Source organism: Eptatretus burgeri, chromosome 2 (genome assembly GCF_056783735.1).
Source record: "Eptatretus burgeri isolate ZD-2024b chromosome 2, Ebu_testis_v1, whole genome shotgun sequence".
Lineage (NCBI taxonomy): Eukaryota > Metazoa > Chordata > Myxini > Myxiniformes > Myxinidae > Eptatretus > Eptatretus burgeri.
The window spans coordinates 8,653,128-8,668,931 of record NC_140962.1 but is presented as its reverse complement, the minus strand read 5'-3'; the positions used below and the strand labels follow the sequence as shown (position 1 = coordinate 8,668,931).

Here is a 15,804-nt window from a genome sequence, read left to right as displayed (position 1 = left end):
AAACGAGACGGCCTAACAGCTCAAAATCGAAATACTCACCGCATAAAGCAAAATAACAACCTAATAATAGAATTTCGTATTCAGTTTAACACTAAATATGATTGGCACGAAAATCTGTTTTGTCCATGCTAATCAGTGAGTCACAGAAATGTTTTTGGAAAAATAGGTACCAAAGATGACAAACCGCTCAGCCCACAAATTCTGGAAGCAAGTCCAACCGTTGTGTGCGGTTCATATTACTGCGGTCAGTTCATTGTAAAAAATTTTTTTAAAGGAAATGCGTTTGCAGTTACCTCATGGAGTGCTGTTTCTCTTGGTTGCTGCTCAATTGTCATTCCTTCACGTACAGTGTGTGCCTCGAGAAAGTCTACACCCCTTTGCAAAATTTTCACCTTTTATTGCCTTATAGCCTGGAATTAAATCAGACTTTTCCCATTTTCCCAGTTTCCAAGTGAAAAACAAACTCTACAAATTTCAGAAAATAAACTAACGAGAATATCTTGGTTGGATAAGTGTCCAGCCACCTGAGTTAATATTTGGTGGAATCACCTTTGACAGCAATTACAGATGGGGAGTCTGTTGGGATAGGTCTCTAGCAACTTTGCACACCTTGATTGCACAATATTTGTCCATTCTTCTGTACAAAACTGTTCAAGCTCAGTCAACTTGCGTGGGAAGCGTTGATGGACAGCAAACTTCAAGTCATGCCACAGATTTTCGATTGAATTTAGGTCAGGGCTCTGATTGGGCCACTCAAAGACATTTATCTTTTTGTTCCTTAGCCACTCCAGTGTAGCTTTGGCTGTGTGCTTCGGGTCGTTGTTATGCTCAAACTTGAACTTAAGTCAAAATTTCAGCTTTCTTACAGAGGGCATCAGGTTTTCCTCTCGGATTTTTCTGTATTTTTCTCCATCCATTTTCCCTTCTATCCTGACAAGTGCCCCAATCCCTGCTGATGAGAAACATCCCCAGAACATGATACTGCCGCCGTCATGCTTCACAGTAGGGATGGTGTTCTTTGGTTGATGTGCTGTGTTGGGTTTGCCTGAACAAAACTTTTCACATTTAGGCCAAAAAGTTCCATCTTGGTTTCGTCAGAACACAAAACTTTTTGCCACATGGCTTCAGAATCTCCCAAGTGCTTTTTTGCATACTTCAAATGGGACTCAAGGTGGGATTTTTTTTCGTAATGGCTTTCTTCTTGCCACCCTCCCATGCAAGCCAGACTTGTGGAGTTCTTCGGATATTGTTGTCACATGCACACAGTGACCAGTCTTTGCCATAAAGACATGTCGCTCTTTCAAAGTTGCCATTGTCCTCTTGGTGGCCCTCTCTGATCAGTGTCCTCCTTGCTTGTTCATCCAGTTTGGAGGGATGGCCTGATCTAGTCAGGGTCTTGGTGGTACTATACACCTTCCACTTCTTAATGATTGTCTTGACTGTGCTCAAAGGAATATTAAAGGCCTTTGAAATAATTTTATACCCATCCCCTGATCTGTGTCGTGGTTCTTATGGTTGAGTCTTTGCTGTGAAATACACTACCCAGCAGAGAAAACCTCCAGGAACAGCTGTTTTTATTCTGTAATAATCAGAATGACTACAATTTAACACAGGTGGAGGTCAATTAACTTGGTGTGTGATTTTGAAGGTGATTGGTTACACCTGAGCTAATTAACCTCCGCCATCGAAGATGGACGGAGGTTACTGTTTTCACCCCGTGTTTGTTTCTTTGTTTGTTTGTGAACAGTATGACGGAAAAACTCCTGGACGGATTTCGACGAAACTTGGTGGGGGGGGGTTAGGTATGGTCAAAGGATCATGCCATTAGATTTTGGACTTGGTCCAAAGTCCAATATGGCCGCTATGGTGGCCATTTTGAAAAAAATATTTGAATTTTTGTTCTTGCATTTCTACATGTTTTAAGTGATTTCCAACCCCCCCCCCCCCAAAAAAAATTTTGTTCGAAAAAAAAAAAATTTGCAACTTTTTTTCAAAAAAATTTCGATTTTATTTGAAAAATATTTGAATTTTTTTTTTTTGCATTTCTACATGTTTTAAGTGATTTCCAACCCCCCCCCCCCCCCCAAAATTTGTTGGAGAAAAAAAACCCAGAAATTTTGCAACTTTTTTTTCAAAAACATTCCGATTTTTTTTTTTTGGCATTTCTACATGCGCGTCGATCTAGTTTAGTTTATTCAATCGTGGTTCAGTAGAGTCTGATCCGTTTTGACCTACAATGAATAGGATATCAGGTTCACTTAAGTGACCCAGCAGTATTGGCGGCGGAGGTTTTTCACTCGACCGAGTGCTCCCCCTCTAGTTTACAATTGTTATTATAAGAGGGGTGCACACTGATTCAACCAAGATATTCTAATTTTGTATTTTAAATTAATTTTCTGAAATTTGTAGAGTTTGTTTTTCAATTGGAAGTTGTGGGTTACGATGTGTAAATAAAGGTTGAAAATGTCTGATTTTTATGCAATTTAATTCCAGGATGTAAGGCAACAAAAGGTGAAAAACTTTAAGGAGGGGGTGGGGGCAGACTTTCTCGAGGCTTTGCATCGATTATGGCTGGCAGAATAGTCAACATCTGTGCACACTTGCAGTACCTCTGTCCTGCGGAGCTTGGGTTTGAATCTCGACCCAACTATAAACTGTTACCTTGGTGTTTCACATGCAGAACGATTCATCGATGTGTGTGTGCTATCCCTTGGACAGATGTTAAAGTGGGCTGCCAGCATTAGTTGCTAAACATTAAAGATCCCACAGTGTCCTGTGCAAAGAGTGGACGAGTTATCGCCGGCGACATGAACAAATTACAAATTCCTGTGACAGAGTGGCAACCTGGCCAGGGTTGTAATTCAAGCCAAAGAAACTGCTTCAGCAGAACTGATGTTCAGTATAGAGCATGGTGCACAAGACAAGACAAAAATATACCATCAGAGATGGGGAATCCCCCGCCATTGAAACATTTTTTTTTCAAGATGGCCGCCCCAGTCGGCCATCTTGGATCTGGCCATGCCCAAAATCAATAGGGTTCTTCCTTTTCAGGTGGTACATGTGTGACCCAAATTTCAAATCAATATGGCGAACAGTTGATGAGTTATCGCACTCACAGCTATAAATGTTGACGCCCGGACGGACGGACGGACAGCCGGACGGACGGACGGACGGCCCAGGTGACAACAATATCCCCCTTCCGCCACGCGGTGGGGGATAAAAACTCAAAGAAGGTGAGAGTAAACTACATTATTTGTCGTAAACTACCTTAAAATAGAAAACTCCACCTAAGTCGACACCATACTGCAATAAATCCTTGGCTGGAATAATGCATCACACGCAGTATCAAAGTAACTAAAATTTAGAGTCGAAGACTCAAAAGTTTGTTATAAAGGAAAGAAGAATGAAAAAAAGGAAAAGTTGGAGTAACAAGGTAAAAACCTTGGAATCCAATATGATGAAAACGATATTGACAATCATGTTGCTTCATGTAAGTATAAAGATTTCCAAGCAGTTTCCCCCCTCCTCCCCCACCCCCATCAAACTTACACGGTCAGGTACAGCAGATGGGTGGTTTTCGACCATAAGTCGCTTCAGATGGTGAGCCCAGTGCCGCCTGTTCTCCACAGACCGAGCCTGCATGAAAGCATGCCATCATTCAAACACACTCCTGTCACATGTCACTATTATAAGAACATCATCATCCTTTTGCTAAGTATCCAACAAGGAACGAGAAACGGTAAACTCAGTTTGTGTTCACAATTATAGCACACACCACAAGTGTATTACCACCCAAACGTCTGCGTATGAACAAATAATTTCTGTTAAATCTCTGTTTATGAGTAAACTTTCAAATTTGGCTTCCAAAGCCAGCTGCCGACTGGGCATCCTCAGTCGTACAAAGTCATTCCATGGCTGAACTCCTATCCATCTACAAAGCCTTCATCCGCAGCTTGATGGAGTACTGCTCTCCCTTCTGGCCTGGCTCGCCTGCCTCACATCTTGCTCAGCTTGAAGCAATGGAAGCCAAGACCTTCAAGATCATTGGAATCTCCCGCGATGAAGCTGAATCTATGGGCCTATCACTTCGCCATCGCAGGACAGGTCGGTGGTCTCTCTGCCTTCCACCGCCTCCTTTCTGTTCATGCACCCTCTGATCTTTTCATGCTTTGTCCTCCCCCATAGGTTTCTGCAGGGCACACACTGTCCACCCGAAACTCCTGGTGAAACTATCTAAATCCAGGATCACTGCTCACATCCACTCATTTGTTTCTCTTTTTTCCTGCCTGTGGAACCAACTTCCACATCCTCTTCAATCTCTTTCTTCCCTCTCGGTCTTCAAGACAGTTGTTCACCACCATTTCAGATTGTCCCAAATCCAAAACCATTATCTTTTCTACCCTCATTAACCCCACCCCACCCTAATCCCTCCTCCTTCCAAATTTACAGTTTTCCCTCCTGAAAGTTTCCTTCTGTATCCATCTTGTCCACCTTATGCATCTTCTCCTACCCCCCCCATACCCATTGCTCCTGACACCCATTGTTTGTCTGCCTCCCTCGATCTTGGCCTTCGATTCTGCTGCTGGTTCCCACCCCCCTCTCTCTCTCTCTCTGCTGTTCCTTTTGTCCTGTTGTGTCCTGATCCACTCAGTGTACTGCAGGAGTGGCAACCTAAAACTGATTATTTGTACCAATAATATCAAATTAAAATGGTGACTGACATGCACAATACACCACCACTGTAATGTGACTCATTATCCTGGAACGGCCTTCCTGTCCCGATTCTTGAATATAGAATGCTCCAGGCAGTTTAACCAACAATTGCAGAGCTTTAAATCACTTTTTAAAAATTATTTTAAAACTCTCCAAGTGCGATGGCAAAAAACTGTGCTTTCTCCACATACAACCACATGTTCTGCCAGACAGGGAAGTTCCGCTTTCGCCCCCTTGCCAGCAGATATGATGCAAAACATGAGTGGAACATAAATATGCATGAGGCAAAACATGAATAAGTTTGAGGCAAGACATGCATGGAACATAATATATATTTTACATTCAAACTTGGCAACATCGTGCTCCATGCCTGGTTTTTATGTAAACCACTAGAGCAATTGGTTGAGCAAAGAGAATGATATGAACACAAGAACCAGGGTAATCACATCGGCCAGAAACATTGTCAAATTGTTATTGAACATTTGTCAAAAAATGAAATAAACTGACGACATAGTACATCATATACAGTCACTAAATTAATGGACCAAACGATGGCTAACGGATAGGGACACAGTGGAAAATAACATTACAATCTGAAAATCACAATCGATAGAACACAATGAAGGAATTCACTCTTACCCTGCTGGTATAAGCAGGACGACCTCAGTTATTGGTCGCAGGTAGATATGGGGTTTGCCATCCTTAGTGGTGTGTATTCACACTTTTTGAACCTGACAGTCTGTGCTGGGCAATGTGTCAATCACATGTCAATAGGGGCAGTCATTCAGTCATTCCTGTGAGCATCCACCTTTAGCAGAACGATATCACCGACACAAAGATTGCATTTCTTGACCTGCCACCATGTACAGGGCTGCAGGGTCCAGAGATATTCTTTGCACCATCGTGACCAGAAGGTATTCACCAAATGCTGCACACGTCACCACTTATAGCCAAAGATGTCTGTTGGATGACCGAAATCGCCTGGTGGTGCACGAAGAGACGTTGTATTAATGGTAAGTAGTGCCGCTGGTGTCATGATTTCTGGCACGCCTGGATCTGTAGACACTGGTACAAGTGGGCGAGTGTTGACAATAGCGCATAACTCCACCAGGAAGGTAGTAAGGAGTTTGTGGGTTAAAGAAACTTTTGTCTCCAAGAGAATCACGTCTAGGATTCTTTGACAGACACCAACCATTCGTTCCCACACTCCACTCTGCAGCAGGCAAAGTAGGTTTAATGGTTAGTTTGGAATTCCAGAGAAATCTCGGCTCCCTCCTGAGAGTTTCCTTCCTCTGCTGGAAAACTGAACAGATCAGGACTTAACAGAGGAAAAAGGTACAGTCGAGAAGGTGAGAAACACCAACAGCAGGATTGAAGGACAAAATAGAGGGAGACTTGGAAAAATAGGGATGTGTGGAGGAATAAGGGTTATGGGAACAGCTTATCGAGTAAAAAAAAGAAAATGCCATAATGATTCTATCAGATCATAAGCTTTTACGGAGCGAGTGGGCAGGTCTGCTGGGTTAATGTCGGTTGTGACCTAGTTCCATTGAGAAGGTGATGCATTCTGATGGATCCTTTGCCGTACGTCGGCAATGATGGCGATGGGTTCCTGTGTGAAGAATACTAATACCCCAAAGAGACTATTGACGAGGTCTGGACCAGGAAGTAGTACCTTATTTAGCGAGATATAATGATACATAGCACTGCTGTCAAACACCACATGAATATTTTCAGTTTTGCAAGGATGGGAGACAGCAAAATGAGGAAGATACCACCACGGTCATTTTGCCTATGTTCCTGGTTCATGAGGCTCAGCATGTCCTTTGGAAAATAATTTAGCCATAAAGTCCATGTCCTGCTGTTTAAGGGCTGGTTTCTTATCCATAAGCCTACAAAGGGACTTTCAGTGGTTGATTGCAAGGGGTCGATTGTCTGGAAGCTTTACATCATCTCGGAAGAGTAACGGAGTCACCCAGTTGCCATTGTCATTTCTGATGAATCCGTCCTCCATGATTGTGAGAAAACGGTTGTCTTCTATGGAGCGATCCGGCTTATCATCATTCCTTGTTCGCTGATAGATGGCACCGTCATCATAGGCTCCGTGGTCGCAGGATCTCCCGAAGAGCCGACCTGAAGGTACGTGACGATGTGGCAGAATGATGTCATTCACGGTGACACAATTAGGGCAGGGTAAGTCGACTGATGGTCTTCGATTGTCGACAATGTGTGTACGATAACCCTACACTTGCTCAGGGCTGTGGATGCAGTGCAGACATGCATCACTCATCAACCTCCTGATGTGTCTTAAATGTTTCCCAAATGAGAGAATAAATTTAAATAATTAAGCCACCGAGTACCGTGGGTGCAAGGGTCATTTACTTCATTTCATTACATTGAGTTTTCCCCATTTTCAGCTATGTTATCGTTCTTCTCCCCCATCCCATTTCTTTCTGTAAATAAATCCCATTTTTGGGATATGTGGTGAAGGCATTTTTGGGATATGTGGTATGGAGCTGCTAGAACACTGAATGGAACAGGACTTAACAGAGGAAAATGTACAGTAGAGAGAGTGGGTGGGAAACACCAACAGCAGGGTTGAAGGACAAAATAGAGGGAGATTTGGAAAAAAAATAGGGATGTGTGGGAGAATAAGGGGTAGGGGAACTGAAATGGGGGCCAAAATATCAGAATAAAACTATTCAATTAAAGTCAATTACATCATGCGCAGGGATGCATTTTATAAAATTATTTTACTTTTTTTTGCCAGTGAATGAACAGTAATGTAGCACAGGTGACCGAACTGCATACGTAATGCCTCGTCGCTCACTTCACCTTACCACGTCGTTCACTCGGATATTACCACGTCACTCACTTCACCTTACCATGTCATAAAAAGACATGTGTGGGTGCACCACAGACAGGTCTTTCTCAAATTCCACCCATCGCTTTGCTGAATATGGAGAATAAGGGATCTTCTTCTTCTTATTATTATTATTCTTAAGTTTTATGGCATTTTCAGAACCGCGAGGCACCCAGACATAACAGCGGTGAATGAAGGAGCCTTTAAGTCATCTATACCAGGGCTTGCAAATGAACAACCAAGCAGCTTGTAGAGCTGTCATGTAAAAACAAAAATTGCATAAAATTTTCAGCGGGCGAGGCACCGCCCAAGGCACCACGTGACACCGCAGGGCCCAAGGCAGGCAGGTGGAGGCTGAACTTTGTACGTCGATCGATATATTTTTGGTTGTGTTTCTCATAGGGAAAGTGCAGAGTGACAGTGCGGGTACTTTTTCCGTGTATCGCCATGGCTTGCAAACGAATAAACATCGAAGAATAACACTCGAGGTTGAGCAACAAAGTCATTACAGATATTGAAGCAAAAACACAAATAAAGCAAATGGAAAGGTAAGAGAAAAAGGAGAAATGGATGTGTTCCATTACCAAGCAGCTTGTACAGCACTCAAGCAAGCACTCCAACGAAATGGTTGATAAGGGATGGCTGGCTTGGCAAGCGATAGCAAGCTGAATGGTAATGGGACACAGCCGCAAAAACAAAAATATTGCTAATTTCTTAACATTTTCAGATTTCACTCCAGATTTCGACACTTATTTAGTCCACAAGATCCGATCCTCAAAGCATAAATCACATTTCAATTATATACATTAGTTTGCCTGTGAGAGGTCCTTATGGAATATTACATAATGCATGAAATCGCTTCAAGCTCCTAATTTGAAAACAATAGCATTTACATAAGCAATGCATACAGTGATTTGTATGTATGAAGATCAGGCATTTGATGATACGAGTAAGGAAAGTGAAAAAAAACAAATTTGAGCGTTTTATCGTTAGGAAACCATTGCAGCCTGTTTCAAGTCAAGGCATTGTTGAGCAGGCCGAACAAAATGATGGCTTAAGACCCTAGCGACGGACTGATGGACTGACACACACTGACATTTATTATTATAGATCGATGTATATCTGCATATTTATATGCATATAAACGCTTATAAATGTTGCAAAAAAAGTATACACTGTAATGCTTATAAATGATGGTTAGGGATTGTATGTTTGCTCTCGTTAAGGAAGACCAGGAAGAAGGCTCATTCAGCCAAAAGCTTGTCACTATAAAGATCGTCCAGAAGCTACATCCGTGACTCATTTAGTTTCTTCCCATTTAATTTCTTAAAATGAAAATATATGTACATACAGTATGTGGAAATGCTTAACATCATCCAGTGTAGCTTGCAGTGTTCGGATGAGAAACTTCTGAGACCACCCTGAAAACTTAATTGCTCAGTCGGCTATTGCTGCATTGGTGACAAGGCCCTGGGTTTGATTCTTGTTTTGGGTCGGGATTTTGTTAGTCACTTACACATCTTGACAATGATCTTCATTCTAATTTTTTTGTCTGTGTGTATTTTTGACTGCGATACATTCGGTCATTACTTATCCATTCTCAACCAAACTTGACAGGAGGACTAAGGGTCACACGAAGGAGGTTGTAGCAACTTCATTTGCCCCCCCTCCCAAAGGGTTATTTTCTCCTTGGGCAAAATCCGTGTTAAGGTGTACATGCGTGTTCAGATAGCTAATCATGGCATTTTTCCAATGCTGCTCCTAATAACAAAAGTAATAACAACACTCATGATAATGGCACGATATTAAATGTTATTACAAAACAATATGAATACTAAAAATATTCCCTCTTCCCAAAGGGTTTTTCCTCCTTGGACAAACACAGTATTTATGTGTATAACTAGCTTATCATGCCGTTTCGTGGGTTTCCCTTACCAGAATTTAAAAAACATATTATAAACCACAAACTTGTATGATTACCTTTTAAATAGTCGCTACTGCTGTTTAACACTAAACTGAAAGGGAAGAAACCCGATTCTCTTGAGGCCTGAGCCTCGATGTACTGAAAAAAAAAATATATATATATATATATATATATCAAGGAGGATAATGATATGACATTCCTGCTGCTCCTGTCAGAAGTGGGTGTACGAGTACTGCTAATACAAGAGTGAATGCTTCCTCAGTGATAGTAAGGCATATCAAGCGCTCTCAATGGAAGCTCAAAAACAGCTTCTCAGAGGTAACCAAACCAAAAGGTTGGAATGAGCATCAGACTAAAGCAGAGTATGAGATAAAGCTGAAGAGGTATTGTTGAATACAAATTCAAGTTTGAATTGTTCACAGAATTCAAGGGTGATTAATTAAATGGCCAGAGTAGAATGCTCCATCAAAAGGAATGCATGTCACTGGTGAAGCATGGTGGAGGATCATTAAAATTTTTGCTCTGAATCTCAGCTGACAATGTGACTGATCTACACAAAAATGATCACACCCTGACTGCTGACAAATATAAGCAGATTCTGAATCACTATGCCATTCCCTGTGATCCTTCCTGCCATTCTCTCAGGAGCACAAATCGTCAGGTCGGGATTCGTCTTCCTCCAAGTAAGAATCTAAAGCATACAATCAAATAATATGGAAAACCCATCTTGATGGTAAAGAGGCCAAAATGAACATTTGGAACCATGTTTTTTCTTGCACAAATTGAAGATATAAACTTTATTGAGGCTGTTACGGCTTTTCAAAAAACGATCGGTATTTAAAGAGAAATATTAAAAAAAAACTGTGATTATTAAGGTTTCATGAAAAGAGCGAGTTCTATAATTAAGGAGATTTTCTGAACACTGGTTCTACAAACATGAAAGTTTGTAACTAATTCACGCTTGATGCACATCTACCAGGACATTCCCATTGTTAGACTGTGGAATTCTTGTCGGGAAATCCTAAGGTGAACTGGTAACTGAACAACTTGACTGAATTGTGGAGGGTAATGTTGGGCATTTTAAATTATTTTGCCCAAATGGTACTTTGAGATGAATTGTCTGGCATGCATGAGAACAGGTTGTCATTCTTTTTGCATATCAAAGGACTCACATGCGAAATACTGTGCATTTTTTGCATTTTCCACACTGATCTATTGGAGTAATAATACGTTCACCAAACGAGTTGCAATTCAATATCGTGTATGTATATTCGCATAAATATTTCCAATACTATTTTTTTAGACATACATATGTATATACATATATATATATATATATATATATATATATATATATATATATATATATATATATATATATATATATATACACACACATATATATATATATATATATATATATATATATATATATATATATATATATATATATATATATATATATATATTGTTATGGTTTCCACCCGTTAGGCGTGCGGGCGACCGCTTTTAACTAATCGTGGCCGCACGTGCCCACCGGACGGGCAATCCAGTCGTGGCTTTCCCGATCAACACCGAAATCCAGCTACGGGTGTGTTTTTAAAGCACACCTCAACCTTGTCAATACTCTACCCACGCGCAACAGGGTCCGATCGCCGAATTGTCGATTTACCTAATTATTCGCGCGGCAGACTACCGAGAGATTGTACCTCAACGGGACCTGCTTGGAAACGAGCCGCTTAAGCAGCTCGCTCTGTTTGCGATTTGCCGAGCGGTGTATTATCGCGAGGCCCCGTTGGACACGACTATCTTATCGGCTATTTAACAGCCAGATAATATTCCGTACGTAATTACAGCAGCTCAATGGAGGAAGGGGACACAACGAGCAGGTGAACATTCAAACAAGGACATTTATTTGTCACACGTATGCAGTCAATGAAGCAATGCAGATATACAAGCACGTATGCAATGAATGGGGGTAGGGACAAGACACGAGCAAACAAAGACCTACAGCCGTATCTATTTATTATCCACACAATCACTGAACAACAATTCTACTTAGCGGACACGGCGCCACAACTTTCATACAAAGAAAACCCCAGGAAAGGAAGGGGTAAGAACAGGGCCCGTAGGCCTTTAATGTTCGCGGAGCTTTGGAGACCGAAGGAGCTCCGTGAGACCGGGCTGGTTACTTGCCACCCTCGTGGTGACTCGCTGAGCGACCCTCGACATTCCGTCAACACGGTGGTTGGTGTAATGGCGACTTGGTTGGTCCGGGCCTCGCCATGCGGCCTGGTCGATCGGGCCTATCCGACGACGCCTCAGAGGAACGAACGGGCCTTTGCTCTTTCAAGAGTTGATGCTCTTTTACGAGCCCGCCCGTTCCTCAGCGTTTGCTCTGTCGTCTGCATTTTGCTGGCTGGCGACCCCTCTCCGACCGTCACCACCGACCCACAGTTTGGCACGGTACTGCCGGCTTGGCTGCGCTCCAGGCTTCGCTGCGCTCCAATGACCCCGACTGCCCTCCACTGGACTCGAACCTTGGTGCTATCTACCCTGACTTCAGCTCGACTCCAGACAGGCTGCAGCTCGACTCCGAACCCGACAGACTGCAGGCGAAAAACAACTCTCTCGCTTGGCGTTCCAGCGCGCCTTTTTATGGGGTCCGGGGAGGTGAGTTTGATCTGCCACCTTCGACCTCTCACCCCCCGCTGGCTCCGCCCCTTTTGGTGTTTTGATCCGATCTCGTCGCCAAGCGCGGAGAGAGCGGACATTGCAGAGATCACCGGCCGTGGAAAGCGGACGTGGCAGAAATCACCGGCCGTCACCCCAACGAGGCAGCCGTCGTGTTTGGCGGAGATGCTGTTCGTTGGGATTCGCCGTGGCTGGCGAAAAGAAGGCGGCGCAATGGAGATAAAGGTGAGGCAATGTTGTTCGTTTGTGGAGATTTTGTTGAAGGGATGGTGAGGAGATGTCGTGGTTGGCGCTGTGGTGGGGATGGCGTGGTTGTTGAGATGCAGTTGTGGTTGTTGAGATGTGGTTGTTCCAAAATAAAGATAGCAAAATAATAATAGTACCTCAAAGATCACAGCCCAGTTACACGAATAATTCCTTTTAGACATCGGTGGGGAAATCTAATCTGAACACACATCGACATAACTGATCTCTGGGAAGCCTGAATGGTGTTCTGTGAATTTCCACAACCGTAACAATATATATATATATATATATATATATATATATATATATATATATATATATATACATATACATATACATATACATATACATATACATATACATATATATATATATATATACATACATACATATATATCCTGGTGTTGGCATAGTGGTTAGGGTAGCGACTTGGGATCCAAAAGGTCCTGAGTTCAAGCCCCGTTGGCCACTTGAATTAAGACACACCAGGAGGTTGACTCAGCCTGTCATCCTTCCGAGGTCAGCAAAGTGAGTACCAGTGTACTGGGCCCGGTGTATGCCCCGGTTAAAATAGGTGCACCAGATCCGTGTCGTAAGAGGCGACCAGGGTTGCGTCAGGAAGGGCATCTGGCATAAAACCTGTGTCAAATCATTATGCGGATCATAACGGATGATCCGCTGTGGCGACCCCTAACGGGAGCAGCCGACAGAAGAAGATATATATATATATATATATATATATATATATATATATATATATATATATATATATATATATATATATATATATATATATATATATACACACTACCGGTCAAAAGCTTTAGAACACCCCCATTTTTCCAGTTCTTACTGAAATTTAAGCAGCTTAATGTTTCAATGTACTCTGAAATGAAAGCATAGAACAGAAAGCACATGTCAACAGCAACAGGTCATGGCCTTGAGCAGTAAAGTGGTTGGGAGTTTGATTCCCAGAGAGAAACAACAAATTCAATGAAAAAAAGAAACTCTCAAAATGTGCACTGAAAAGACAAGATACTTCGAATAGTGATAAGAAGAGAAGGGGTGAGGGTCCAAACTAAAAGAAAGTGTTGAGAAACGTGAATGTGATTAAAGGAGGAAAAATATTCCATGCATCACACGTGAGCATAATAATGAAGCTGCCGAAGGTGGAACGAGAAAAACGACAGATGGGCTTGAAAAGCAACCTACATACAGCTGTTCTTCTCATTATGTCAGGGCGAAATAAAAATAACATTTGATCATGTAACTTTATCAGACTCGACTGAGCTGTTTCTCCTGGGTTTGAATCTTGGCCAGCAATAAACTGTGATCCCGGTGTTTTACAGCCAGGACGAAACATCAATGTGTGTGCCATCTCTTGAATGGACGTCAAACTGGGAGTCCTATCTGCTGGAATTAGTTGGTGGAGGTTAAAGGTTAAAGATCCCACAGTGTCCTTCACGAAGAATGGGTGAGCTTTCACTGGCATACTCAACGAATTTCAAATCCCTGCTCTAACCATCTTGGTCAAATGTCTAACCTTGGTCGAATGTCCTTCCTGGCCAACCTGACAATAAGGTGGGCCATTAGAGAAAGTAATAAAGAAATGCAACTTCAGATTGATGAGTTAAAAATGAAAATATTTTAATTGCTGTGCAACTCCAGCCGAGATGATGTATGCAAAAAGTAGAGTCTAGGGTAAAATGCCCTAATTTGGGAATTCTTTGGTGGTTTTCTTATCATAGCTAACGATTTGTTTGTTACTCATCTGACTACTGTAATCCCATGAATCATACATCCAATGCATTCACTTAATGGTGAAGGAACATTCATGTTTACATCTGTATAGACAAGCATGGTTAATGTCCCACATTTTTCTTGTCTTTGGTGGTGCTCAAATTAATCCACCTCGTCCAAATTTGGTAACCATCTGGACAGTCTATTCTCCGCTCCAATCAAGTTTTTGGTTCCTTCATCAGGCATTCAAGAAGACACTTACAGACATTAAGTTTTTCATCTTTTAAAAAAAAAAACAACATTAGTTAAACTACATTTTGAATTTATTGAACCTAACCTAACGTGATGAAGGTTTACTGGATTTAAGTAAAGGGAACATTGATATACATCATAGAGACATAGTCCAAAAGCATGGTGGACTTCAGGCTTCACTAATTTCTACACGGTTTTAAAACTGCAAAACTGACAACAGTTCAACAGATAGATATTGTGTGGTTAGCAAAAAAGAATGGATCACTGGAGTGATCCGCAGGAACTCGGTTCCCACAGCCAACAATTACAAAGCTTGCATGCCATCCAGTCATCCGTATCTGCCACCTCACACTTATCAAACTTCTGTGTCACATTCTTCAAATTCCCCATCTGATCTCGATGGTCTAGACTCCCGAGTTTCACGCCTCGTGGTAACATAAATGGGTGGCTTGGAGCTTGTGGCTATATTTGGGCATTTATACCCCACTTCCCAACCAGCACTGTGCTCCACCTATTACAGGTTCCCATTCCCTGGGAGTTGTGCTGCTTTCATTACTTTTGCTTCTTTAATTTCTTCAACCAAAGGGACCCTTTACACTGTTTCTTCCTGTGGAAGACACTCTTCAATACTTTTGGCAGCCGTCTATCACTTTTCCGTCCCATTTTCAGCATGAGGAGGCAACAAATCCCCTTATGCTCTGTCAACATTGCTTCTTGGAGTTGTTTCCTTGATGTTGAAGGGGTAGGAATAGTGTTGACTGAATTAAAGTCATATCAACATCTGCCCCCCACCCCTTTGGGTTGCAATGATGCAAGAAGTTAGGGTAGGTCAAATATTGTGGCACAGTAAAGCACACGTAGGGTAGTTTCCATACATGTTATGAATCTTTACCAGGGCCAAGCCAGGAGCTGAAATTTTTTTGAAAGTGCCCAAATTTGGATACTTTATCCTCCGAAAAAAACCATGCGGTTCTTTTATGGATACACAATCTAGGCTCTTATAAGAACAAGGTCATGGATGATATAAATGCAATGCATTGATAATGGCTGGTTGAGAGACAACCGCACACAAAAAGCAGATGGATGTATGAACTAGAAAAAAGGAGAGAAGACAGGGATATCAACTTACAGGTAAGAGGGATAGGTGGGAGGATCAGGGTAACTGTGGAAGAAAGGATATGTATGTATAATGGTGGACGATGAGAAGGAATGGCAGTGGACTAGCATCTTTATGCCCTGGAAGAAAGAGTGTCATTATACACATGTAAGTTTTAGGAACCAAACTTCTTTCAGTGGTTAATCAAGAAAGTCATTTGGTGGGTTTGCAAGACAATCATTCCTGAAAGACAATGATGTACATCTCCAGATTGAA

At 42.0% G+C, this 15,804-nt stretch overlaps 1 protein-coding gene and 1 long non-coding RNA gene across 7 annotated transcripts in view; one reads left to right on the top strand and one right to left on the bottom strand.

The window, feature by feature from the left end:
* LOC147031391 (uncharacterized) overlaps nucleotides 1-15,804 on the bottom strand; it is a 209,742-nt gene that overhangs the window by 81,066 nt on the left and 112,872 nt on the right. For all 6 annotated transcript variants that reach the window (XM_085862322.1, XM_085862334.1, XM_085862343.1 and 3 more), the window contains one exon: nucleotides 3,550-3,636. In XM_085862322.1, the coding sequence (XP_085718448.1) occupies nucleotides 3,550-3,636 (87 nt within the window). The remainder of the gene's footprint in view (nucleotides 1-3,549; nucleotides 3,637-15,804) is intronic.
* LOC147031392 (uncharacterized) overlaps nucleotides 1-15,804 on the top strand; it is a 178,951-nt gene that overhangs the window by 116,362 nt on the left and 46,785 nt on the right. The window lies entirely within an intron of this gene.